Raw genomic sequence first — 25,956 nt, 5'->3', positions numbered from 1 at the left:
GTTATTCCGTTACACTCCATTAATATTACCAGAATATTACTAGTTGTACCAACATTGATCCAAGCGTGTTACGTAACAATTACACAATTTTTGTTACATAACTGTAACGCAAAAAAAAATGTTAACAGTTTTATTACCTGCATATAACAAATGTTGATTTGCATGTTTCTTCCATGTTATGTAGCCCTTATATATCACAAGAATAACATTGTGATATTACATGTAACTTCCATGTTATATTGCCGTTATGAAATGTGTTCACTGGGGTGTTATTATTTAACACATCCATATTATGTTAAATTAACACAAAAATTTGAATGGACCGTTTGGGACATGTGATACATGTTATATTTAACACAAATTTTCCAATAGTGTAACGATAAAGTGGAAATGCACCAAGCCGCTGCTATAGTTGCTGCAAACAGGGGCAATTGTGGAAACATTCAGAAACATTATCCATAGAAATATATGCAAATGCAATTATATTATTAGTTTGGTCGGGAGATTCCATCATCAAGCTACCAAAATAATGATTCTGAATTCTGGTGCTCCTGGGAATTTTGCAGCAAATCTGACCAACTTTAAATAATCCCGTGTACCTAAATCATTTCAAGTCCCATTTCAATCGCGAGGGTAGAAAGTAAGCGATAAGAGGGATGGTAAGGTTTAAAATTTCGAAAAATTCAATTTTTTTTTTTTTTTTTTTTACATATTCTGCGTGATCTTTCAAGAATATTTCCCAGTTTGGTTTTTTAAGAAATTCGCAAAATTGAGCTCGGGAAAGTGAAAAATGTGAGTGCTGGCTGGCAAAAAAGTCCGCGTGCAGGTTCGCCTTATACTATACTTTTCCCTCGTGTCTAAAAGAGGCCGAAGCAAAAAAAAATCTGTAATGTTCTGTGATTACTGCTGTAATGGAAGCTGATCTGGAGACGTAATTATAGCGCGGATAACTTTTGAGCTTCGTACGTACCAATTTTCTAGCTAAAACTAGTATTCTAAACTTTGTGTTTTTCACAAAAATATATAAAAATTTTCAAGAAAAAATATAAAAAAATATAAAAATTTTCAAGCTACTATATACATGTTTAATTAATAAAAAATTTGTTTGTGATTCTTGTGATTTCACGCAAATTCTGAGCCGTATAAAACGGACTTGAAATTAAAATAAAACATAAAACCTTGGCGTGCTCATATCGCAAAGAAAAGAAAGATGGGGTGATTGAAAATATTCTCAAGTCACTTTATGCTTATTCATTTTTATATTGCAATGGTGAATATTTTTAAATTAATCACACAATTTAGTCAATTACATTCAAAATTAATTTATATTGGTTTTTTTTCGAGTTTACGTATATGGAACAACATATGGGGCAAGAGATCAATAATCTAAAGCTCGCCAATTAATTATCCAGTCCATTTTCTCCCTATTGTTCAAATAATTATCCACAACCAAGCGGAATTTTATTTTTACATGTACGCGCACCGGCAGAAATAACGTCCCTCGGCAGCAAGGTTACGTATATGTAAGCACACGCATATTTAGCCGCCGCGGGACATCATTTATGCCGGTGCGTGTACATGTATAAAAAACATTATTGTTTTGCACAATATTAAAAGTCAACGAAAAATCATTTGCATAGGTCTTGGAAAGAAGAGAGCAGCTCCTCCTCCGCCGACGCCCAGACCACTTTCGTCGGCCATTTCCACACAGGCTTTAGAACGCATCACCGATTCCGAGGAATCGTCAACATCCGATATAGAACCTTCGAAACCGTCATCAGATATTGGTGCTCTGTCGAAAGCCAGCTCTGATATCGACTGCCCAAAAGTTAATTCCAACATTGGCATCCACCGCAAATTGGAGCTAGAAATTGCACCGTGCAAGTTTGATTGCGGCGTTCAACAGAATTGTACTACTGAAGCGAATCCCGAGGCGCGTTCTAAATCAGATTTGGAAAACTCTGAGGTCGTTAAAGCAAAAGTGATCACGCCTGATGTAGAAGCCACCCCGAGAGTAGAGCAAGCTAAAGTAGCAACAAAGAGAGGTAAGCTAGCACATGCTGCCAGTAACTTTGACGCTTTGTTCTGTAATTCCAAAACCTCAAAACATCTCAAGTCGGTCAAGGTACAAACGTTAACGAAAAAACGTCCCGTGTTACATTATATCCGAGAAAGCATATAGACTTTTGGAGAGAAACAGATTACATGCTGCTATCCAAAAATGCTGCTCACAAGATGATGTTTCTACAAGCATTAACTTTGCAAACAATGTTTCAGTTGGTATCGCTACCAAGACTCGAATCCGAGATGTAACAGCAACTACCCCAAATTTGTCAAAATTCTCAAGGTTTTAGAAAGATTTAATTAAACTCACGTGAATATCGCGGAGGAACAATTTCTCTTTTGACAATCGTGAGCTTCTCGCGAATAGATTGAGCAAATGCCCATATTGCCCATTTCCAACTGCCAACGCTTACACGAGAGGATATGATTATACAAACAAGCAATTAGCGAGAATACAAACATTGATAAATCTAGATGGCACAAAATTGAACGTAGAAAACATGGAATGTAACGTACTGAAAAGTACATACAATCCAAAATTATCACATAGCAGCAGTTTAATTTGTCGCGGTAAATATGGTAAGAAAGTCTCAGTATGTAGCACGAGTTTTCAAAATGATATGACTTTGAGAAAAATCAAATTACAGAGTTTTTTCGAAAAACCAAGTTTAATGTCAACACAAAGTCGTCGTTTAAATTTAAAATATTCCAAAACACCGAGTTTGTTGGAATTTCCATCTTACTCTCCAAAATTAGATGGACAAGTATGGGACAAGGTGCTACAAAAGTTGCATAATTTCTAATGAAAATCGAAAATCTTGTAATTGTTCGGAGCAGTATGCGGAAAACAATTTGTACCCTCCCGCGCCTTTGAGCACTTTGCAAATATTCGCAATCTCTACGAAACCATTAGATATCCAAGTGAAGGCTACGGAATCCGTTTCCAGTGACATCGACAAGTTACCTACATTGCCTATTACAAATTATACCGAAAACAAGTTGCAAGAGAGAAAGTTGAGTATTTTGGAACCACCGCACCGCCTGGTCGCTGGTTAGTCGTCAAGAATCGAATGAAAGCTGGAATCGTTTCTTAGTGCAGTTGAATTCGATTCTCGAGAATAGAATCGGCGAATTTGTTTAAAATCTAATTGTATGTAATTATACATTCTATTAGAATAAATCTAGATTTGTGATCTTTAGTTTTTCTCCATTTTTTAGAATATACTTCTCCTCGAGTTTTTTCTGCACATCATCTTTCTTTGCCCCTAATTTTTAACTTTATATCATTGATATTTAACCTTAAAATTAAATTAATTAAACTAAAATAAAGATTATAATAAAATTACCAAAATCAAAAATTTCTAAAAATACATTATATACATATTTAAAAAATGTGCACCTTCACCGACTTGAACCACAAGTCATGTTCCTAGATGGCCAAATTTCTCAAAAAGATTTTACATAGTGCTTTTACAAATTTTGTGGGCCACTAGAAATGTGTGTAATAAAATCGAACAACAGAATAACATCACAAATTGGCGGCAGAAATTGAAAAACATTTTCAAATTATTTAAATTAAAAAGTATTTCATTTAAATGTAAAATGAAAGATTCTGCTTGATTTTTACTGCCAATCCATGAAATTATTCTGCTGATAAAGCACAAGCTAAACTTCATTATAGTGATATAGTTGATACTAATCTACTGAAATCTGTCTGATTGAATCTGCTACTGATTTGCTGGAATACTGCTAGCATTTTGCTTGACAAGTTAACCGCATTTTTATTCACATCTTTTCAGTAAACTTTACAACATTTTTAGCTAATCTTTTTCAAGATTTGTATATATGCGTCAAAAAGATTTTTATTTATTTAATTTTGAGCTGCCAATTGTAATAAATTTAAAAAATACATGTAATTTTATTACTTTGTTCTTTTTTCATACTTTTTAAATAAACATCAACATTTCTCGACTTGAAAAATTATGCCAAGTTACATAAATAAAACGTAAAGTAAAACTTTGTTTAAAACTTGGTTCTGCACTTTTTATTTGGATTTACACCTAGGCGATATCTGATCTTTCTTTTTGCTTCAATCGGCATGGATACACTTTGATCAGTTTTCCTTTGCTTGTTTCATATTTTGCTACCTTGTATTTTTTCGGTGATGGTTGTTTTTTTGTTTCTTTATTCAAACTAGTTGGAGAATATGCACCCCTTCCCAAGCCTCGAAAGATTAACTCGAGTAGACTTTGCGCTTCGGAATCTCTAAAGATACCTAAACATACAGTAACTCCGCCCTTGGCACCGCCTAGAACTTTAAGCATAAAACGCGATAACCCAAATGTTTTATTACACAAACGTATAAATTCCAAACACGTTAATAAAATATGCTGTAGCACTTTAATTCTCAATGATTCGTCTTCATTGAATAAATATAGTATTGCTACATTTGAGCCAGAAAGAACATGTTCAAAATCGAAAGACGACTGTGCATCTTTCAATAAAGATCAGATAAATCAGAAGAAGGTACCAGAAACTATTAACAATATTACAGCCAAAGATGATACGTCTTTAAAATCAAGTCGATATTCAAATTAAAAAGTAAAAAGCAACTTTAATATACAAAATTGTGTGAAACTAATTGATTCGGAAGAAGAAGCTCGTTCGAAATCCAAAGGAAAATTTTTGAGTGAAGATAAATTTAGTTGGGAGAAAAAAATACTAGATATTGCCGAAAACATGGAAAATCGTGCATCATTAAATTTGAACCCATGTTTAAGGAATAAAAAACCTACCGTGCTTGATTCCATAAAGTTAAATGTATCTCCAGCGAAATCGTCATCATCTAAATGCAATATTATTTCCAAAAAAGATGAAAATAATTCTTTAGAACAAGATGACAAAATAAAATCCAAAAATATTGATTCATGTAATGAAAATGAGAACCAATGTGACAATTCACGGATGACATTGGACGACAGCTCTCTAAAAAAGAGTGTGATCAAACTGGATCGTATGACTGAACCGAAAAGCAAACGACTGAAACTGTTTTATCCAAAAGATATGACGTGCGGCGCAGGGGAGAAAAACGATTCTGAGAAAGACAAAAAGATGTGCACGGTAATCTCCACCATACCAAAATGCGAGCGTCTTGATGCTATAAGAGAAGACAGTGCTTAAAAAATATCACAAAACGTGTCATTGCGGAAAATATCAACAACTATGCGAGAAACGTCAAAATTATCACAGCAAAGAATCAAGCGGCGTGAGGAATGCTAAACGGACGAGGGTGGTTCGGAGCCAATCAAAGTCGGATGACTTTGAGATGGATATTTTGAAGAGACAGAGACGATATCTCACTTTGCCTCCGGAGGATATCGCGCACGCTTTGAACCTCACGCCGTTCCCGCACGAAATCCAACATCTTTCGGTATTACAGAAAAGAACTGGGAACAAATTGTGACGGGACATTGCACTGGTGATGCAAGAAATACAGATATAGATAAGGGAGATGAGTCGTATGGTGAATTAATTACAGGTGCATGTTGTACTACCAACTTTTATTTTTACTCTCATTGTCCCTCCTGCAGATTTTTAATTATTTTAGTCTCATGTCTTATTACAGCATTTTCAAATGTATATATACAGGAGAGAATAGCTAAAGTACATATTATGACCATCTGTCTTTTGAATCATCTTTGCGAAAAGTGTTGAAGCAAAAGCTTAAAACACTTTTTTTATGCAAAGTCCCATCAGAATATTAGGTAGCGACATTTGTGTATCCTTGTCCTAAGATTATCTGTATTTTTTTAGATAACAATTTTTATTTTTATTGCGTGGCTTTTTTATTGCGTATTCTTGCATCTTTTAGTTTGTATGAAATTCATGATAAGAAATCACTCTTTAGCACATCACTTTTGATAAAGAAATAGGGTCAAGTGCGAGAAAACAACAATGTACATGTATAAAAAAGTCAGTTTTGTTTAAAATTAAAATTGTCACTTGTTGAGATAACTTGTAGTGTATAATGAAAAAACTAAAAGTTGGAAAGTTTGATAGTATTTCTAAAATTATGTTTTATTCTAAAATTATCAACATTAAAAATTATTAACATTGATTATTTATTATCATCTTAATACTAAAAGATCATCTAATATTTAAAAAGCTATGCCGGAAATAATTTCTGTTTTAGTCTATTTATAATTCTTTATTTCTATTTTAAAGCTTAAATTTGTCCATCTTATTTATAGATTAAACGGTTTTTTTTTTTAATAATATAAAGAGGAGAAGAAAAGAAAGAAAAAGAGTATAACAAAACACTAAAGTGTTAATATATCACGCAAGTAATATATTTTTAAATAATTTGTAATTGCCTTACAATCTAAAAATATCAATAGTAAGATACATGTATAAAATGATCTATATACAATCTATATTTTATATTTGAATATTTTTACGAGCATATATATGTATATAAGCAATATTCGTTTATAGGAGGTGATGGTTATTTGCATGCCTATATTGAAATATTTTTTGTAAATATGTATTTAATCAATGTTAAGGTGATGCTGGAGCCGTCTGTATAACCGACAAAATTACCATTTCCATGTTATCAACCTATACATGTCCTTGTATAGACAAGGATATAGACAAGGATAGCGTCTACATTGCATGCACACATACGCACGAATCGTCATATACATTATATACTCTTATATTAGACTTTTAATCTCGATTTGGACGGTTTATCAATGTTTTTCTTGTTGTGTAATTCAGAGAAACTCGTTTTCACGTTCGTATCAATCATGGTATATCTTTTATATGAACAACATCTTGTGATGAACTGACAGCGATCGCTGTAACTTGAGACGCCATATTAGGATAAAAAAAAGTAAGGAAATCTGTAATTCCGTAATTTTTTCTTGTTTTCTATATCAATCAAGAGTTTCCCTGCATCATCGATGCGTATGCGTACTGCAAATCTGAAAAAGGATTTTTAATTCTGTCAAATTAATACAACGCTACGTGACAACAAAGAAATGTCGGTAAAACAGAGACAACTCCAGCATCACCTTAATATCAGATAAAAGAGAATTCTTGCTTTACTTTTCATCTCATCTTACTTAAAAATATATTATTAGAGACATGGACGTGTATAATGGACTAAACATTAATTGTCATTGGAGAGCTGTAGACATCCAGAGAGCACAAATATCTAAAAGATGACTAAAAAATGACAATTTTTCGGCACAAATATCTTTTCGTTAAAGCTTAAAGTCGACTAAAAGATGACTCGTGTCCTCACTAAATGTCGTTTTATAGCCAAAACTTATAAGATGACTAAAAGACATCCGATATTAGACATCTTTTAGTCATCTTTAGCCTAGCCGAAAAGGCTATAAAAAGACATTTTTTCGTCATCTTTTAGTTTTATGTGCTGTCTGGGAAGATTTAACTTTTCGTGGTTACAGGGAGTCAGTATGACCCCAAAAATTTTTCAAAGCAGAATTACATATCAACTCCAAGCGTTGAAACGGGCCTTATGGTGCGGCCATTTATCGAAAATTGACATTTTTTACTTGATTTTCTGACAGTTTGTTAGGCTCGGAGAGAATTGCTTGTTCATTTTTTTTTTTTTTTTTCCAAAAATTATTCACTTTGTATTGCACAAATCAAGTATCTTTTTTGAAACGTACACTGCCGTACTATTTTTTTCCAAAAAGTGTTACATCTCATGGGTACAGTCATAAATTTTTAGCCAAAAATATCAATAATTTAAAAAGTTACAAATTTAAAAGTAATAAGGTATTTTTCATGTACTTTAACTGCGATTTTTTTCAATATGTTAATATTAAATAATGAACAAAATTAATATTACGGCAAGTTTTACAACATTTCAAGAAGGTTCAGTAATTTTTTCAAGTCGCAATAATGAAAACTGTAAAAATGGTGACCGAGATTAAAGTCGTTGGGGTCACTTTGACCCCGGTGTGACTATTATGAAACTGTAGTCAAGTGTGACCACGAAGGGTTAAAGAACAGAGTTATATGCTTACTAGGATACTTGTCTTGTCTCCTCACTTTTCCTTCTCCCCACCAATTATACAATTAGACAAGGAAAGCATCCCAATAAGCATCTCTGTCCTTAAGATCTTGCCTACAGCCTAGAGCTCTTTGATCAATAGCAATGTTCAGTCTAATATATACGTCTATGATTATAAATATTAGGTTGGCCATCAAGTCTGTATGGTTTTACATAAATAAAAGACGATTTTTTTTATGGAAGGCAATACCTTTATTCAACGATATATTGGCCAAAGCGCTGTACATTCAAAGAATTCTAAAGGGAACGAAAGAGAGGTGATGTTTTGAAGGGGTAAAGTCTGGTGAATATGGAGGATGCGGTAAGACTGGGCTGGGATAGCCCAGCTCCAAGAATTTTTCCCGAGTTTTTAATAATGTGTGTGGCCTGGCGTTGTCGTGATGAAAGACGATTCACCAATTCTGGACGCTTCTCGTGTGGATGACTGCATTTAATTTGTCCAATTGGGCACAATATACATCCGAATTTACCGTCATTGTCGCTGTCGATCTCAACTGGCTAGCCTGAGCGTGATGCGCTTAAATAAAAAAACCTTCAGAACGAAATCTCGCAAACCACTTTGGCATGTGCGTTCTTTCACGGCATCCTCGCCATATATACACGCACATATCTCTTTACATATGTTTGCTCCGTATTATTGCCTTTTATAAAATAAAAAAACATAACATGTCAAAAATGTTCATTTCGATTATTAGTCTTTCAAATGATGCCAATAATACAAAACACATCTAATCGTTTTTTTTTTTTTTTAATATTGCCACGTTGAAATATCGAACAATTATGCGCTTCAAAGATTTCAACTGACGTTAGTCACGCTCAGAGCGCCTAACCCATCTATCGGCAAAAAACCGCACAGACTTATTGGCTTACCCGATATATGTAAAGTCATTGTTATCCATGTCACATAAGCATTTTTAATTTTTTTCGATTTATATATTACATTTTCACATCTCATCTATTATGCTTTATTTAATACTTACTATTCTATGAACAATATATTAAATTACTGTAATTATCAGTTTTTTTAAAATTACTAATCAAACTATCTTAAAATGAATTAAAAAATTTCAAGCTTCTTCACTTTTCAATTTTCTTTTATTTGTAAATAATTATCACATCTTTTTACAGGGTTTATAAAATAACTCTTGTTTTTCATTTTCTTTAGCATTGCTTGCTCTAGAATCAAGATTAAGATCGTAATACATTTATTCGCGTAAATAATCTTAAAAGGCTCAAATGATTAAAAATCAAACTTAAAAACCTGGCACAAAGCCGTAACAAGGTGTTTGTGTCAAGTTATTTAATAAACAATTAATTTACAAACGTTTTGGCCTATATCTGGCGATCCTCAGTGTGATTAACAAAACTTTAACGCAATAGACACATGAAACGCAATATATACAAATGTTTAACCCTAGAAAGGTAATGTGGGGTAATACGTTGCCCCACGCGAAATTCAAATTACGCCCCTGACTTGGGAAGGTTAGTTTTCATACCGAGACCCTAACCATAATTTAGTTTAGTCATCCGGCAGTCGACCTCCGTCATTAAGCGAGTGCGTTAGATCCGTGCAGCAGCTGTGACCGAAAAAGAAAATCGTTTGGAGTAACGTAGTACCCCTACTTAACCGTTTACGTTCGACTTTTGTCACAGTAAAATATATATTTCAGATTTTTTGTGAAAATCGGTAACAAAAAATTATACACTTTATAGCACTCCCCGGAAAATTCTACCCCTGTTTCATATATAATTCTTTAAGATTCGGTCACGTATTTCATTTTTGCTCTTCTTGCACAGCAGCTGATTAAAACTAAAAGTTTTTGTCGAGTTAATTTTACTGTTTCTATATACTTTTTCAACTTTTGACTACCTTTCAAATAAATAATAATCGACAGAATCTGTTTTACTTTCCATTTCTTGCGATTTTTCCCATCCGACAGTTTTTCGTCATTTCCTCTACTTTAGATCAAGTTCAAAGAAATATGTTTTTTTTTAAGAAACGAAAAAATCGCTTACATGCCCTTGAAGGTTGTCTCGTCGTCTTTCAAAATCCGTTGGAAATTTTAAAATCGGTGACGTTTATGAAAAACTAGAGCATTTTTTATAAAAATAGTCATTTCAGCCCAATTTTTGGTTCTTTTTCTTGTTTTTCGAAATTTTTTTACTGTTTTTTTTTTACTACCGCAACTTGATGACTACTATCGTCTTTCCTATTAAAGAACAAACAAAATTATCTATTAAAAAGTTGTCCAACAACAAATAGAAACATTATACACGCGGGACAAGTTTGGGGTAATTTAATACCCCGCTTGGCCTTTCACGTATGAGAAAATTCATATTACCTCTCTAGGGTTAAGGGGATGCTAAAGTGACGGCTGAACTTGCTCGATGTCGATAATGTCAACATTTCTAATTTTGTTTTCCCTACATCTGTCTTTGTCTAATAAAATGACATCTGTCCTTGTTCGATTGCTGCGCCATTTCTCGCTACACGTAATACTATTCATCACATCAACCTGCATGTGCTTTTACATATATAAAAGTTGGATACATGTAACTTTTTTTCTAGACTTTTATCCTAGTTCTAATTGCACGATATTGTTTTTAAATGTTTTCCCTAAAGGTGCTGTAAGCCTGTTTTTGTAAGCCTGTTTTTTTTATGTATAATTATTAGTAGATATTTATTAATTTGGCTTCCTCATAGAGGGAGCAATGTACAGGTTTCTACTTGCACACTCAAAAACTATAAGAAAGCAATGTGCGCAAGTTTCTACTTGCTCACTTGAATAATTTTCTACTTACACACTTGAAAATTATGAGAAAGCAATGTACAAGTTTCCACTTGCACACTTGAAAGCTATGAGGAAGCAATGTGCAAGTTTTATATATATATAATGAGATTGTCACCATGACATCCCATACCAAACATCAAAAGAGTTTCAGTTATTTTACTCTTTAAATTCCGACTACTATTAGACATCTGTATATTGCGTTCCATGTGTCGATTGCAAAGTTTTGTTAATCACACTAAAGATGGTTATTAAATAACTCGACACAAACACCTTGTTACGGCTTTTTATGTCCGGTTTTTGTACATTTATTCAATTTATGTATGTATTTAACATCTTTTTCAGACTAAAATAAAAATTTTCGCAATGTTTAACTTACTTTTTGTTCTGTTCACATATACCAGCAGTTTATCAGGATATCCCATCCGAGACTGATATCTTGCTGCAAAAAGTATCGGATAGTTTATCATTGGTATTACCAACTTTATCGTCCTCGGTACCAGAACCATCATTACCTCTCGAGACAAGCTACACAACTACATCCGTGCAAACAAATGTTGCTGTTCCCACTGGTCCCGTAATTGAGTTGGAACCTATTGAGACAAAGAACGCCAGCACACCAAATATAACTACAGCAAACTCACAGCAAGATACTTCCGATTACGTATCAGCGATGAGCAAAGACTTGTCAATCAGTGACTGGGAGTATCAGCTTCCAGCCCCACCGAGCGCCTTCCGCGATTCGCATTCACCCATCTTCAATGATTACGATACAGTCACGCTGGGATCGGTGGAAGCTTTCAAGGAGCCGATCGCGAGTCCAATTGTAGAGCTGACGGATACGATAGATGGTAGCAATAACAACTCCAAATCGACAAAAAATTTATCGAATAATGTTGAAGTGAATTGTAATCAAGAAGCTTTAAACGAAAAAATGGACCTCGTGTCTGAAAAAGAAATCGATATTAAGCAAAAACCAAGCAAACTTATTGTTAAGCAAGCGCTCACTTCTTCACAAAAGTCAGAGACTAATTCGGATTTACGAAAACAGATGCTCTCAGAGCTGGAGAACAAGATAGAAACCGGTACATTGGCACAGATTGTCAATAAAGATTTTGATCGAAGAAATATAGACAGCTTATCCGCACCAGAGCTGGCACCCGTGGACAACACTCTATCTAACTTTACTATTACTACTTACACCAGACAAAAGAGTTTGGATATTTTCCAAGAGCTCGAGGAATCCATCGATTGTACAAGAAATTCGGAAGAGAAGTTTATCAAAACATTTGCCATGTTATCAAGAATCAACACCGGTGCGTGTAATTATGATAAGAGGAGTGCTACAAGGAGCACATATTTAATTAATAATCTATCGCACAGCAGGAAAGCAACAAATAAATCCGAAGAACTGAATGCAAATAACGTTGACTATAAAATAGAACCAAAGATTCGTGACCAGGGTGAACTGCATTACAAGTGGCAGTCTTTCAACGCGACCAATGATAAGACTAATATCCAGCGATCCAAGAGTTACATATCGATGTCTAATAACACAAAGTATCAGAAAGAAGCACAAGGAATCAATACGAGGAAACACGAGCCACAAATTGAATCAGAGATTACTGGTATGAAGAAAACTACGAGCATTACTGATTTGAATGTTGAAACATTAAGAGATAATTGCGTGAAATTCTCACAATGGAGAGATAACATACTGAAGAATCAGGAGGAACCTACCAAAGAGAAGCAATTACAATCGTTGCAGGTAATTTAGAATTATAAAATGACGATTATTGTAGGCTATAATAGAAAAAGTGCGGGTATTGTGGGATACCCTGAACCTTTTTTAAGTAAACTTGAAAATTAGGAGAATTGTCTCTATTGTCGCCCTTATTCTTAATTCCGCTTCTACGATAACAAGTCTGTTACGTGTTGTATTCTCTCGGTAAGCAGTGGAAATAAACGCTCCTTTAAACGTTCTTTTGTTTTACTTTGGTCAAAACTGTGATATAATGCGTAGCATAAGTAGTTTGGATAAAGTTTTTAAGTTTTTCAAGAGATGTCTTGCAGTACAGCAAAAAGAGTATGCACATACCAAAAACATACCGATTTCTGTCATAAGAACATGTGATATATTGTGTAAGGTTTTTGATATAAAACAGCTTTATTGTCAGGATAGCAATATATATTCAAATGTTAATTACAGTGTCTCCGGTGATATTCGCCGGTGATGTCGCTTCAATAACTACTCAGTCTCAATATATATGCACAAATACTCACAAGGGAACGGTCGAAAGTGTCCCTATCCGATTTGGATGCGCTTCGAATATGTTGTAGAGCATCAAAAAACATTAGACACGTATTTTTTTTTAGCTGCGTATCTCGACGTTTAGGGATTGAAACAACCCCTTGAATGTAACGGATTTTATAGTTTTTAGCCAATATCTTTGAAAATATAAGGCGTAAAGACAAAACATTTGTACGAAATGTTTATGGCTTTTTGTGCTCTTTACAATGGCGTAATCAGATTTTTTTAAATTTGTCATCATTTTTTAATTTAACCCCACCACCCTCACCTATTATTTTTGTCAAATATAACAATTTTTCCAACGCAAATTTAAGAGCGTCAAATGCCAAATACATCCATATATATTTTTATTATGATACCATTATTAGATTTTTGGCAAGACGAGATGATATGTGGTATAGACGTTGCAAATAGCGTTAACCTCTCGCTGTCAGTGCCTTGCGCTGGCCTTTGCATCAGCGTTTTCGGTCATCCCGGAGTTGAAATGGAAATTTTTAAGCGTACGGCGCAACTGAACAGAAATAACGCAACACCTACCTACAGCGCGACGCCTATACCACACATCATCTCGTCTTGCCAAAAATCTAATAATGGGATCATAATAAAAATATACATGGATGTATTTGGCATTTGACGCTCTTAAGGGGGTATGACACCTTTGAGCATGAAATTTAACCTCTTTTTCACGATTTTTTTAACATATAAAAAATAGAGCAATCGAAAATCGGCTTTAAGGGGTCTTTTTATTATACATTGAAGATGTAAAAAAAATTTTTTTTGTATATAAAATTATTCGTATATAAAATATACACCCTGTCAAAAGAGGCCGTGTGCGTCACGGGGGTCCAGCTGGTGTACACGATTTCGGCTGACTAATATGACCTAGAACAGAAATCCAAAGAAATTCTTAATCTGTGATAGATTGGCTATGAAAGTACGTAGAATTTTTGAAAAATATTGATTTTTGCGAAATTGACACTAATTTGAACAAAAGTGTCCAAATTTACACTGAAAAATCGTGTAAAATCGTGTATAAAATTGGTTCCCAAAAAAAAAATAACAATCCAATTTAAAAAATCCTACGTAGGTACTTTCATAGCCAATCTATCACAGATTAAGAATTTTTTTGGATTTCTGTTCTAGGTCATGCCAGTCAGCCGAAATCATGTACACCAGCTGGATCCCCGTGACGCACACGGCCTCTTTTGACATGGTGTATTTTATATACAAAAAAATTTTTTTTTACATCTTCAATGTATAATAAAAAGACCCCTTAAAGCCGATTTTCGATTGCTCTCTATTCTTTATATGTTAAAACAAATCGTGAAAAGAGTTTATGCTCAAAGGTGTCATACCCCCTTAAATTTGCGTTGGAAAAATTGTTATATTTGACAAAAATAATAGGTGAGGGTGGGGTTAAATTAAAAAATGTGACAAATTTGAAAAATCTGATTACGCCATTGTAAAGAGCACAAAAAGCCATAAACATTTCGTACAAATGTTTTGTCTTTACGCCTTATATTTTCAAAGATATTCGCTAAACTATAAAATCCGTTATTTTCAAGGGGTTGTTTCAACCCCTAAACGTCGAGTTACGCAGCAAAAAAAAATACGTGTCTAATATTTTTTTATGCTCAACAACATATCCAAAGCGCATCCAAATTGGGTAGGGATGACTCTTCCGACCGTTCCCTGTCAGTCTCAATACACACTTCCGACCGTTCCCTTGTCAGTCTCAATACTTTAATATACAAAACTCACTAAATACTCAGTCTCAACTCACAACTTTAATAATATACGTCGCTTCAATATTCGCTTCTACTAATACGTGCCATTCTCATAGGTTTTCTATAATACGACTTGATCTCACGCTGGCTACATCGCGACTCTCCTACTTTGAATATTCGCAAATCATGTTCCTCTTTCAATCGCTACTAGCGCCTCGCCGCTAGTGCCAAATATCCTACGTCACTTCTCAAATCGCCGAATCCCTACATCACCGCATCGATAACTTAGTTTTCTTATTAACCGTTACAATCTGCCGCTTACAATTGTGTCTAATTTCATTCCTAAATTACAAATACACGTTGCCAACTATTACTGTGATGATTTAATTGGTTATGCCTCTTTTGTTATTTCCGCCCTATAGGAGTGTCCTTTTTTTTTTTTTACGCGGGGAAATCTTCTACTACCGGCCAGTACTGACCGGTAGCCCTCTCGTTGTGAGAGGGAAAAGACCCCCCCTCCGCCTCCGGGAGCGTGGCGAGAAGAGTGTCGGATTCTTACCGACTAAAACCCCGCAGGTATCCTTCGTGGCGCGTTTTTCGCGTTGGAGAGGGGGCCCCGGGAAACGCACTGATTCTTCCGGGACCCCCCCCTCCCCACCGCGCCAGGCCCTATAACTTGGGCGCCTGTCCTGGGGCACAGTGTGCCCCGAGGCCTGGGCCTATTTTTCCTGTTTGTAGCGGGTTAAAAGGACACCAGCCCCAACCCGCTACCCCTCGCGCGGGGGTCCTTATGAAAATTTTTCATTTTTTTTTTTTGGTTCAATGAGCACCACCCGTTTTTTGGGTGCAAAAGGGTCAGGGTTTTGCTTAAAAACGAGTGGTTAAAGCGGATTGCGTACGAGTATATCCGAGTGGTAATAACGTATTCTTAAGAGTATTTTTGAGTGGTAAATACGTCCTGTGTGCGACATTGGTCCAATGCTACGTGCCAGTATCGAGCCGACACTGATTTCCGACTGATTCACCCGACATGAAAAAAAATCATTTATTTTGAAATTTTATTACTATTTTCAACTAAATTTGTTTCTTAAGATATGCAGTCTATGATTATAAATATTTTCTCGTATTTAAAAACACATATAAAACACACTTACCTTGGTGGGATTTGAACTCGGGACCTCTGGATCGTGAGCCAACTGCCTTACGTGGTAGACTACTTTTTAATTTGATAAAAGTGTTTTATATAATCTACACATGTCATAACCAGCGCAAATATATAATTTTTCAAAAATTATCTCAAGAAACAAATTCAGTTTAAGAAGAGTAATAAAATTTTGAATAATATTTCTTAATGTCGGGTGAATGTCAGAAACCAATGCCGGGTTATTACGAAATTTTGTGTTTGTAAATATATTTCAAGTTCAAACATCCTTATCAAATCCTTACAATAAGGGCCTTATTAGATGAAAATAAAAAAACCTTTCTTAAGGAAACCCTAATAACTAATGATCGGGGCCTTGTGTATGTAAGGCCATCCCTAACAAATTTCTACACGGGATATTGCACTTTTAACGTTCAATGCAAATTTCTCGCGAATATTTGAATATTACATCGTACCACTCATCTATTGGTGAAGGATGAATATAGCAAGTACTAAAACATTTAACCCTTACGGTACACTTTGAAAAAGTGTCAAGTTTGTAGAATAAATGTACTTAAATTTAGAGATAAGGAGGAGATGAGGAGTAAGAGTCTTTCAGAATTTATAAGAAATTTTGAAATCTAGCCGACTCGAAATCCCCATGTATGTACCATAAGGATTAAAATCGGGCGAAATCCGCGGATATTTTCTTGTGAGTAAAAAAAAAACGTACTAACGTATTGTCACTCATCAACTGAAAATAAAAAAGAGTGTTGAAAACGGACAACCTACTTTGTCCTCATCCTTGTGAGTAAAAAAAAAACGTATTAACGTGTTGTCACTCATCGATTGAAAAACGAGTATTAAAAATGGACAATCTACTAAAAAATACTCGTACGCATACTCGCGTATACTCATCATGTTCTTTCGCAGTAGACTGCGCGTGCTTGAGAGTGCAAGAAACGGACACAAAAATGATAAAACGGGCTAAAAACAATCTATATGAGGTGTAAAAGCGGTGAAATATTTTTGTAAGGAAGACTATCGGCGGACAAGTGGTCTCCCGCCCACTCGCCCGCGCCCCCAGCTCGGCTCCCCACACAGTGTAGGGGAGCCGTGTCTATCCTTTATTCTAGGAGTGTTCCTTACATCGCTCATTTTTACCTGGTCTGCCTCTAGAATACCTCTAAAGCCTTCTCAGCCTTCTGTTAAATGAATAATGGAATCTTCTCTGAGAATAAATCGGCCAAGCGTGATGCTGACCATATCATCCCATTCTATAGTCCGTGACAAATCCTATGGACTTTCTTAATCACTAAAGGGGGATACTTTTGCTAATCTTATGTATCCTATTTTGAATTGTGTGTATTTCCAGCATGTATTGTGTCATAATTTTATTTTTAATAAAGATGTGTAAGAGTACAATATTAAGAACACATTTTTGTAATATCGTCAAATGTTACTTTTTTTGTTTTCCTTCAGAAAAGACAATTCAGACTGCGTTTCAAAATTCACTGCCAGTACTGAAAATCCATAATTTACGTCATGTATACTATAGATTTTTAGTACTGGCAGTGAATATCGAAATGCAACGTATATTAAACACTAAACACATATTTCATGTCATTGAGATTGCATTACGACAATCTTGGAATAAAATGATACGGTTTAGTTATATTTTTATAGAATTTTAATCAAAATTTTAGTTTTATGAAATAGCTGGATATTAGGCACAGTTTCCCTGTTAAAAATAACTAAACTCAATTTTCACTGAATTGTAATGCCAAATGTTTGTTATAACGTGTTTCTAATAAATTTTGTTTATTTATAGTAAATTTTTTATGTTATATCAATTTTTTTCAAGGTAAATTTTAAAAGAGTAATGTCGAACATGTCGAAAACACCTTATTAATCTTGCAATAACATTATTTTTTTTGTTTTTCTTTCTTTTTTTTCAACAATGTCATACAAATGTACGTAACATGTTTAAAAGTTTTACTCATAATAATATATACTCATTATATTACTCTTGGGAAAAAAAAAAAAAAGTATAAAATGCAATACTTGTAAAAAGTGACGAGTTATACAAACCCCACATTATATGACATCACCATTTTTATTTTTTACTGTGTACATAATAGAAATGTACATCATATGGCACCTGATAAATAGACTATACTAAAATTTTATCCTAGTTTTACGTGCAACAAAAAGCGACTAAGAATCTGTAAAGTAGATTGACTGCAAAATAAAAGTTCATAAACTGACCTTACGCAGTAAGCGATACACACTAAATCTCCAATTTGATGTATGACACTTTGTACTACGCTGCCGCTTTATACGTTAAGTTAGAGTTAAATTAAAGGTCCAGCAGCTAGTAATTACACTGCTATACTCCAAGTTGTAACACTTAACAGGCTAAATATCGTGATTGTTTATATTGCCCTACTATCTCACAATACCCGCACTTTCTCTAAATTCAATTCATTGAATTACATTGAAAAAGATGTATTATTGAGTATGCGAAGAAATAAATAAATCGTGGAATTATGTAGGACATTTTTGCAGATATTACGCTATTTTATTTTATTATTATTTCTAATTACATCTTAAATAATAACACATTTAATGTTGCGCTGTTATCATAATTGATTTTTATTAAAATGTATGCTTGGACATATATATGTATATACAGTAAGGTGCATTAATTCGCTGGGTCAGCCCGACTTATATATATATAATAGCCTGACTTATTGGCGTAAAAAATGCAAGGTGAAATAAAAAGAAAAAACTACCCCCCCACTACAGCACAAAATATTTTAAAAATATTTTTTAGAAAGATTAAAATAATTCACAAAAATATTTTTAGAATGTTTCAATGTCTGCCAGATCATGTCAAAAAAATATTTTCAAAAATATTTTTAAAAGATTGCAAATAAATATATTCAATATTATTTGTAAAAATTTTTAGAAATATTGCTACAAAAAATAAAATGTTTAACCCAATAAGCAATAATTGTTTCACGTTTAAAAGATTTTTTTCATGTTTGAAAAATATACATCTTTACATCTTTGGAAAATATTATTTTGTATATCAATATTATCGCAGCAGTGTTGGATGAGCCTCACGTTGTATTGCTGGGAAAGATATATGTCTTGCGAATGTCATGATTTTACTTTACCAAAGGTCTGCTTATATTAGCCGCCAAATGAAATTTACTTACGAGTTTAGTCTTATCATTATGCGCCGCTTAGCGGCGTTGTTACAAACTCGCACGGAAAGATGCGCTACCATGCATTTTTCTTAATTAAGAATATTTTATAATATTTCAAAAATATTTAAAGAAAGATTATAAAACCAATAATAAATAAATTAAAAATATTTTTTTAATATTTTGGAACAAGATTATAAAATAATAAATATGTAGATTTGAATTTTAATATTTCAAAAATATATTTCAAATATTTAAGAAAATATTGTCTGAGTGATAAACAAGAAAATTTTTATAAATATTTTTAAAAGATTCTTAAAATATTCTTAAAAATGTTACCACAAAAAATTCTTAAATTATTTTAAAATATTAATAAAACCATTTTTAAATATTTCTTGCAATATTTTTATAGAAATATTCAGCAATATTTTTTGAAAACATTTTGTGCTGTATGGGTAGTTACTTTTTATTCTTCTTGTTATACATCAAGCAATACGATAGTCCCGCAACGCAAAGTATGTTGTACATACATTTAAAAATGTGACCATATTCACTACGGATATATTCATGCCATTACGATGCGGTACTACATACTAAGCTTATCTGGGCCCATATTCTGTACACACCTACCAACAACTATATCAGTTTGATAAGTGTCGTTGCGCAGGTTTTTCATATCGTAAAAGCTGCACCGACACGGTTAACGACACCAACGCGTCTGTCGGTAAGCGTGTTTAGCGTGTACAGAATTGGACCCTTGAAGTGTTCACGTCAATTAAACTTTTGATTGAAATATTTCAAAAACTATATTTTATATACAGGGTGTCTCAGACCACCCGTATCACACGATTTATTTGTAAACGCGACATTTTAGAGAAAAATGTTTCAGACAAAAGTTGTATGGTTTCAAGGGGTAGATAAGATGGTGTCATTGGTTTGACCTTGGATAGGCGTTTGAAAATCACATGAAAGTTACCTTCAATTTCTTGAGGTAGTCAGTCCGTGACAATACTGTCAAAAATTAATGATAGACAAATGACATATAGTATTTGGCTGGGATTGTCCGCGTTATGCATGTGTGTGTAAGAATCTTATATGTACATGTATACAGACACTAATGTGTGCTATTAGATTAGGTTCACTTCAAAGCTAACTTCAAAAGTTATAAGCTGTCATATGCGTCCACCGATAGTATCAGGAATTGTGTACTTTAAGTATCAATTACTTCGAAACTAAACGTCAAAGGTCTTGTATGTCTGTAAGTATATTTTTACAAGTCTCTTCTATCGTCTTCTTGTTTTTCATAAAAGTCGCAAGAGTAGTTTGATCGCTACAATTAGAAACATGATATTGGAAGCTATTTTTGTATCTGTGATACATGTAAAAAGTACTAACTTTGATTTCAATTATCTCAACTTTGATACGGTCAATTTTTTCTAATTGCACAGGTATGTTAATCGTGTTTACATTAATATACTGTTCAAATTTTATGAGGTTTCCAAGAAAATGGGTTTACGGACCAACTACCTTAAATAGAACCCTCCATATTGTTGTATATCGTTTGAAAGGGCATAGAATAAGAAAAATTTTGGCGCAAGTTAAAAGTCGATACGTTGATCCATTCAAAAATTATTTAGGTTCAAAAATTTGCTTTTTTGAACTTTGACCCTAAATAATTCCCAAACGAGTTAACGTATCAACCTCTGGTTTACGCCAAAATTTTTCTTCTTTTATGGAATTGACTGGAATGCTTAATAAATTATTAATCATTTCCAAGATTAATTTTTTTCAATATTATTTATTAATCAATAAAAAAATTAAAAAAACAATAAAATTAATTTTTTTCCCATAAAAATATGTGGGGGTTTTCCAGGTCGCTGATGACTTAGTTTGTAATTCTTTAAATATATTTTTTTATTTTTATTGTTAATCTACAATAAAAATGTAGAATAATGATAAAAATAAAAATAAAAAATATTTAAAACATTGAAAACTAAATCCACCCAGAAATCTGGATACCCCCCATATAGGGGAGACCGGGGCGAAATCGTCACCGGAACGATCATTGATATTATCTCGAAATTTGCATGTTGTGTAAACTTGCCATTAATACTGTAAACGCGGCTTATGGTGCCCACGTGACCAACGGAATTTAGTGAAATTATGTGCCATGTTGTGATTCTTATCGAGACAAACGTGTTTTCGGAAGTCAAAAGTAAAATGTTTTGCGCGTCAAAAATTTGTAATATGTTAAATATTATTGTGTCTCCGAATCTCAAAGTAAGTAATTCTAAAGAGTAATGCATGCTAAACACGAATCCAGTAAAATATTTTATTTTCATTGATTTCTAATATTTTATGAGCGACCAAACTTGAACTTGTGTCTGGGGCGAAGTCGTCACCAAGCCATATCATGGAAGCTTCCGGCGAAAATCAAAGTCAAAGAAGCAGCAGTGGTCGGATTCCAATGAGGACTTGGATAATATGTACTGCATGTGCTCAAAGATGACAAAATAGAGTTGACGAGAATCGTGCGAGCATAAAGTACATAAGTGTGTCCGCTTTTCTTATAATTATTTTCCGCCATCGTGTTTTTAATTAATGTTTCCATATTTCCATTAAAAAATAATTAATAAAATGTATTCCATCATTTTTTATGATCGGAATTATGAATTACATTTAAAATTCAGTCCGAGAATAGAGTGACGACTCCGCCCCGGCAATTTCGATATTTCAATTTTTGCACCTTTGACGTTTTCATTCCATGCCAGTTAAACAAAGCGACGTAGACCAAAAATGTCCATATAAATTTTGTAGCCAAGGGTTCACTCTTTACAACGGTATACCACATTTTACTAAAATTATTTGTTTTGTTGTTAAAAATTGGCACCGAAAAAATAGTTACGATTTTACCCCGGTCTGCCCTACCATTTCCATGAAAAAAAAATTAATTTGATTTTTCAGATTTCGATTACGAATTCTTCATAAGCAACCAGAAAAACCCCCAGATACCGATTTTCATCGAAATCGAGTAAATTTTGCACCACCTGACCAATGAATCAAATGTTTTCAATAATTAAGTTTTTCATCTACTCCAGCCGCCGTACTGAAACAGCCATTTTGAATTTTTTCAAAAACCACGTTTTTTCTTAAACTACACATAAAAACAAAAATTTTAAACCTTTGAACGTTTTATTTCGACTTAATAAATGGTAAATATATTTTTACACAGTCAGTTCCAATGAACTTGACCTTGACATATGTTGTCAAGGACATGACCTTGAGTAACTTTTCCTGATAACTTAATCGTCGCTCATTGTTTATTTAAAAGTTATGAACAAAAAAAGTTTGAAAAAGAACTCCGCACTAATCATATAAGAAATGGGATCTTGGTAAAATCGACTAAATTTTTAATATGTTGTAGCTTATGACTTCCTGAACAAAAAAATGTAATGGGCTCAAGGCCAACTAATGGACAGTTTTCAAGCTACAGCCAGTCAATCACATCAAATTCGGGTCTGCGTGTATTGTATCCCTACTCTTAGCTTAACCCAAGACCAACGACATGGACGTGGTAGGGGACTAGTCTCATGCTGTGTGTGTGGGGGGGAGGGGCTTAGTAAAATAAGTCATTTGAATTGTGTGTCAATTCATTTTCTCTATTATTCAGATCCTGTTGTGGTGGTCTCTCAGCAGCATCTAATATTGCATTGTTTACAATGCATTGATACATAATTCAAATGACTTATTTTATTAAGCCACACATGCACGCACGCACGACGGCACGCACCCGGGAAAAAATAAAGGAGGACCATGTCTGATTTGATAAAATGAGATACAATGAGATCTGAAATTCAAGTAAAGTCAGATCTGATTGGATACAATTTTATCTCGCCAGATCTGCATGGCCATATTTAATCACATGCAGCCAGATATGCTAAACTATAATCCGATCTCACCAGATCTGACCATTGCTGCCGTTCGATATTGAATCGCAGATCCAATCGGATCTCTTCCGATCTAATCGGACATTATCTGATTGCTTCAGATCTCCTGAAGTACGAGCAGACATTATGCCTCAGATCTTGTCGGATCTGAGCAGATCTAGCCAGACATGTCTTGATCTCACCAGATAAGTCCAATCTTGGTTTACAAAGTTGTGTTGCTGATCCAATCAGATCTCTTCCGATCTTGCCGGATCTGAGCAGATCTCGCTAGTATAGAACTTATAATAATTTCGTTCTCAAATCGTCCATTATTAATTTTTACACCCAATGTTGGACATTATATCAAATATAATATTAACTCTATAAAGGCGAAGCTTTTAAATAATTTTTGGTTAAAAAATCAATTAATTTTTATATTAAAAACAGTTTTCTCAATTTTGAAACATTAACATATATAATAAATATAGTCTCTGCCAATTTAATAATAATCGAGATAATAATTGTTAATTTCGACACCATATTTAGAATTTATTATAAATATTCCATTAAAAAAGTACCGTGCAAAATTAATTAATAATAGGTAAATATAAAAGATTAATGTGTATATGTATATATAAAACATAAATCTTTTAAATTATTTTGCAAACATACCTTATAATTTAAACTAATAAAATAATATAATCACATATAAACTTATATAGTCATATAAGATTATATATGATCAGATCATAATGCTGCATCTCAAAGTATCCGATAGATGGCATCCAACGGAATCTGATTCTCGTATTAAAAATTTGATAAACAGTGGTATAAGAACGGTATCAGACATGGCAATGTCGTGCCAAGTTGCGCCAAGTTATGTAAATCGTGGAACGGCACAACTTTTGTATCGTGGAGTCCACTTTTATAATAAAGTTAAAACAACCTGTCTTCGAAGCGCGGATCGAGCTCGCGGTTGGCCGGGGTTCGAAGGAGGTGCGGAGAAGCAGACGGAGAGCGAGGTTAGCGAAATGAAGGCGCGTCTTGGTTACAAGAAAATAGTTAAATTTATTCTACGATAGTTACAATTTGCACTCGCGGCATTTACATAGATCGATGCGTGCGAGGCGACGTTGGTTTGGTCGCGGGCGGCGCGGGGTAACTCGCGGTATGTGCGGGGCGGAGCCGCTGCTTTTGGTATTCGCGCGGACCGAATCGCGTGACGGCAGGTATCGGCACGGGCGGCGCCGGTTTCCCGGCTGGCGCGGCCCGGAGCGCGGAAAAATGGCGCGAAGCGCGGCGGCGAGCGGCGATATGGATCGCGAAGCGTGGATAACGCGGCGGAAGCGGGTCGTCGGCCGAGACACACTCGGCGAGGGCAGAGAATGCCAGAGGCGCTCTACCGTCTTGTCCGGACAGGCTTCGGGTGATTTGGAAGAGGAGAAGCTGGTCCTTCGCCGAGACACACTCGGTGAAGACAGAGAATGCCGGGGGCGCTCTACCTTCGTATCCGGACGGCTTCGAGTGATTCGGATGGGAGCGAAAAGCTGGTCGCTAGCCGAGACACACTCGGCGAAGACAGAGAATGCCGGAGGCGCTCTACCTTTCGTTCGGGTTAGCTTTCGTGCGGGAATTCAGGATCGGTGTTGTCTGGAAGACGGATGATCGGGAATCGCGCTCTGTGCCAGCGACGCCGGGCTTTTATACGCGTCGCGGCGGCGTCGCGGCGGCGTCGCGGCGTGGTGGGGGGTGCGACGGCGGTCGCGAGCGCCGGGCCGGTGCGGCGGAACGATCGGGGATCGCGGCGCCCCGACGCCGTGATCGCGTTCGGCGGTCTTCGGCCGCCTTCGGCACCGCTCGGCGCGGTGAGGCGGTTGCCGCGTTTAAGTCCCTTCGCGGACTTCCTAACGTATGCGATGATTAAAAAATATGTTGGGCACATCGTGCCCGTTCCTCACCCCGCGGGTGGTCGGCGGGGTGGTCTCGGCGTGCTGTTCTTGCCGGAACGATGCATGTTTGGGGGTGCATCGTTACAAAGTAGCACATTTAAAAAATAACATTTGAAAACAACAATTTTCTGCAGTGGATGGACACCGGATCGGATCAGATCTACTCATGTCTGATTGGATCTGAGCAGATATAATAGATTATTCTCGTTACATATCTGACTCTATCCTCTAGAATCGGATCAGATCTACTCATGTGATTGGATCTGATCAGATAGGGCCAATATTTTGATCAAACCAGATCTGAGTGGATTGGATCTGATGAGATCTGCTCAAATCTGTTCAGATCTCTTCCATTTTTTCCCGGGACGGCAGAGAGAGGGTTTGGAGTCATTGAATACCACGGGAGTGACGAAGCGTGGGGTCTGTATCTCTGCTGTAAAACACCCATATCCTCTCCCCCTCTCTCTCTCCCTCCCTCCCTTTTACCGAAGGTAGCTGCCCTTAGAATGTACGCACGGTACACGGCAATGGCAAGATGCCCCCGGAATGGTATTCCACACGAGACACGACGTGACAAAGTCGACAACGACCACATACATACATGCACGAGACGCGCGCTAGGACCTGTGTTGCTCGCTCCCCGCGACGACTACGCCGCTGCGGAGATCTCTCCGTCGATAGATTACCGTCGCTCAATCCTCGGCGTCGATAATAGCGACCCTTTCCGAAACAGA

At 35.3% G+C, this 25,956-nt stretch overlaps 1 protein-coding gene across 1 annotated transcript in view; it reads left to right on the top strand.

Moving 5' to 3' along the window:
* Positions 1 to 25,956, top strand: part of LOC139814732 (uncharacterized) — a gene marked incomplete at its 5' end in the record, with an annotated part of 81,279 nt that overhangs the window by 15,345 nt on the left and 39,978 nt on the right. The window contains 2 exons of the mRNA XM_071781206.1: positions 1,641 to 2,045; positions 11,361 to 12,724. Coding sequence (XP_071637307.1) covers positions 1,641 to 2,045; positions 11,361 to 12,724 — 1,769 coding nt within the window. The remainder of the gene's footprint in view (positions 1 to 1,640; positions 2,046 to 11,360; positions 12,725 to 25,956) is intronic.

The sequence above is a fragment of the Temnothorax longispinosus genome, chromosome 6, assembly GCF_030848805.1.
Source record: "Temnothorax longispinosus isolate EJ_2023e chromosome 6, Tlon_JGU_v1, whole genome shotgun sequence".
Taxonomy (NCBI): domain Eukaryota; kingdom Metazoa; phylum Arthropoda; class Insecta; order Hymenoptera; family Formicidae; genus Temnothorax; species Temnothorax longispinosus.
The sequence above is the reverse complement of the archived record's forward strand: the minus strand, read 5'-3'. Positions and strand labels throughout refer to the sequence as shown.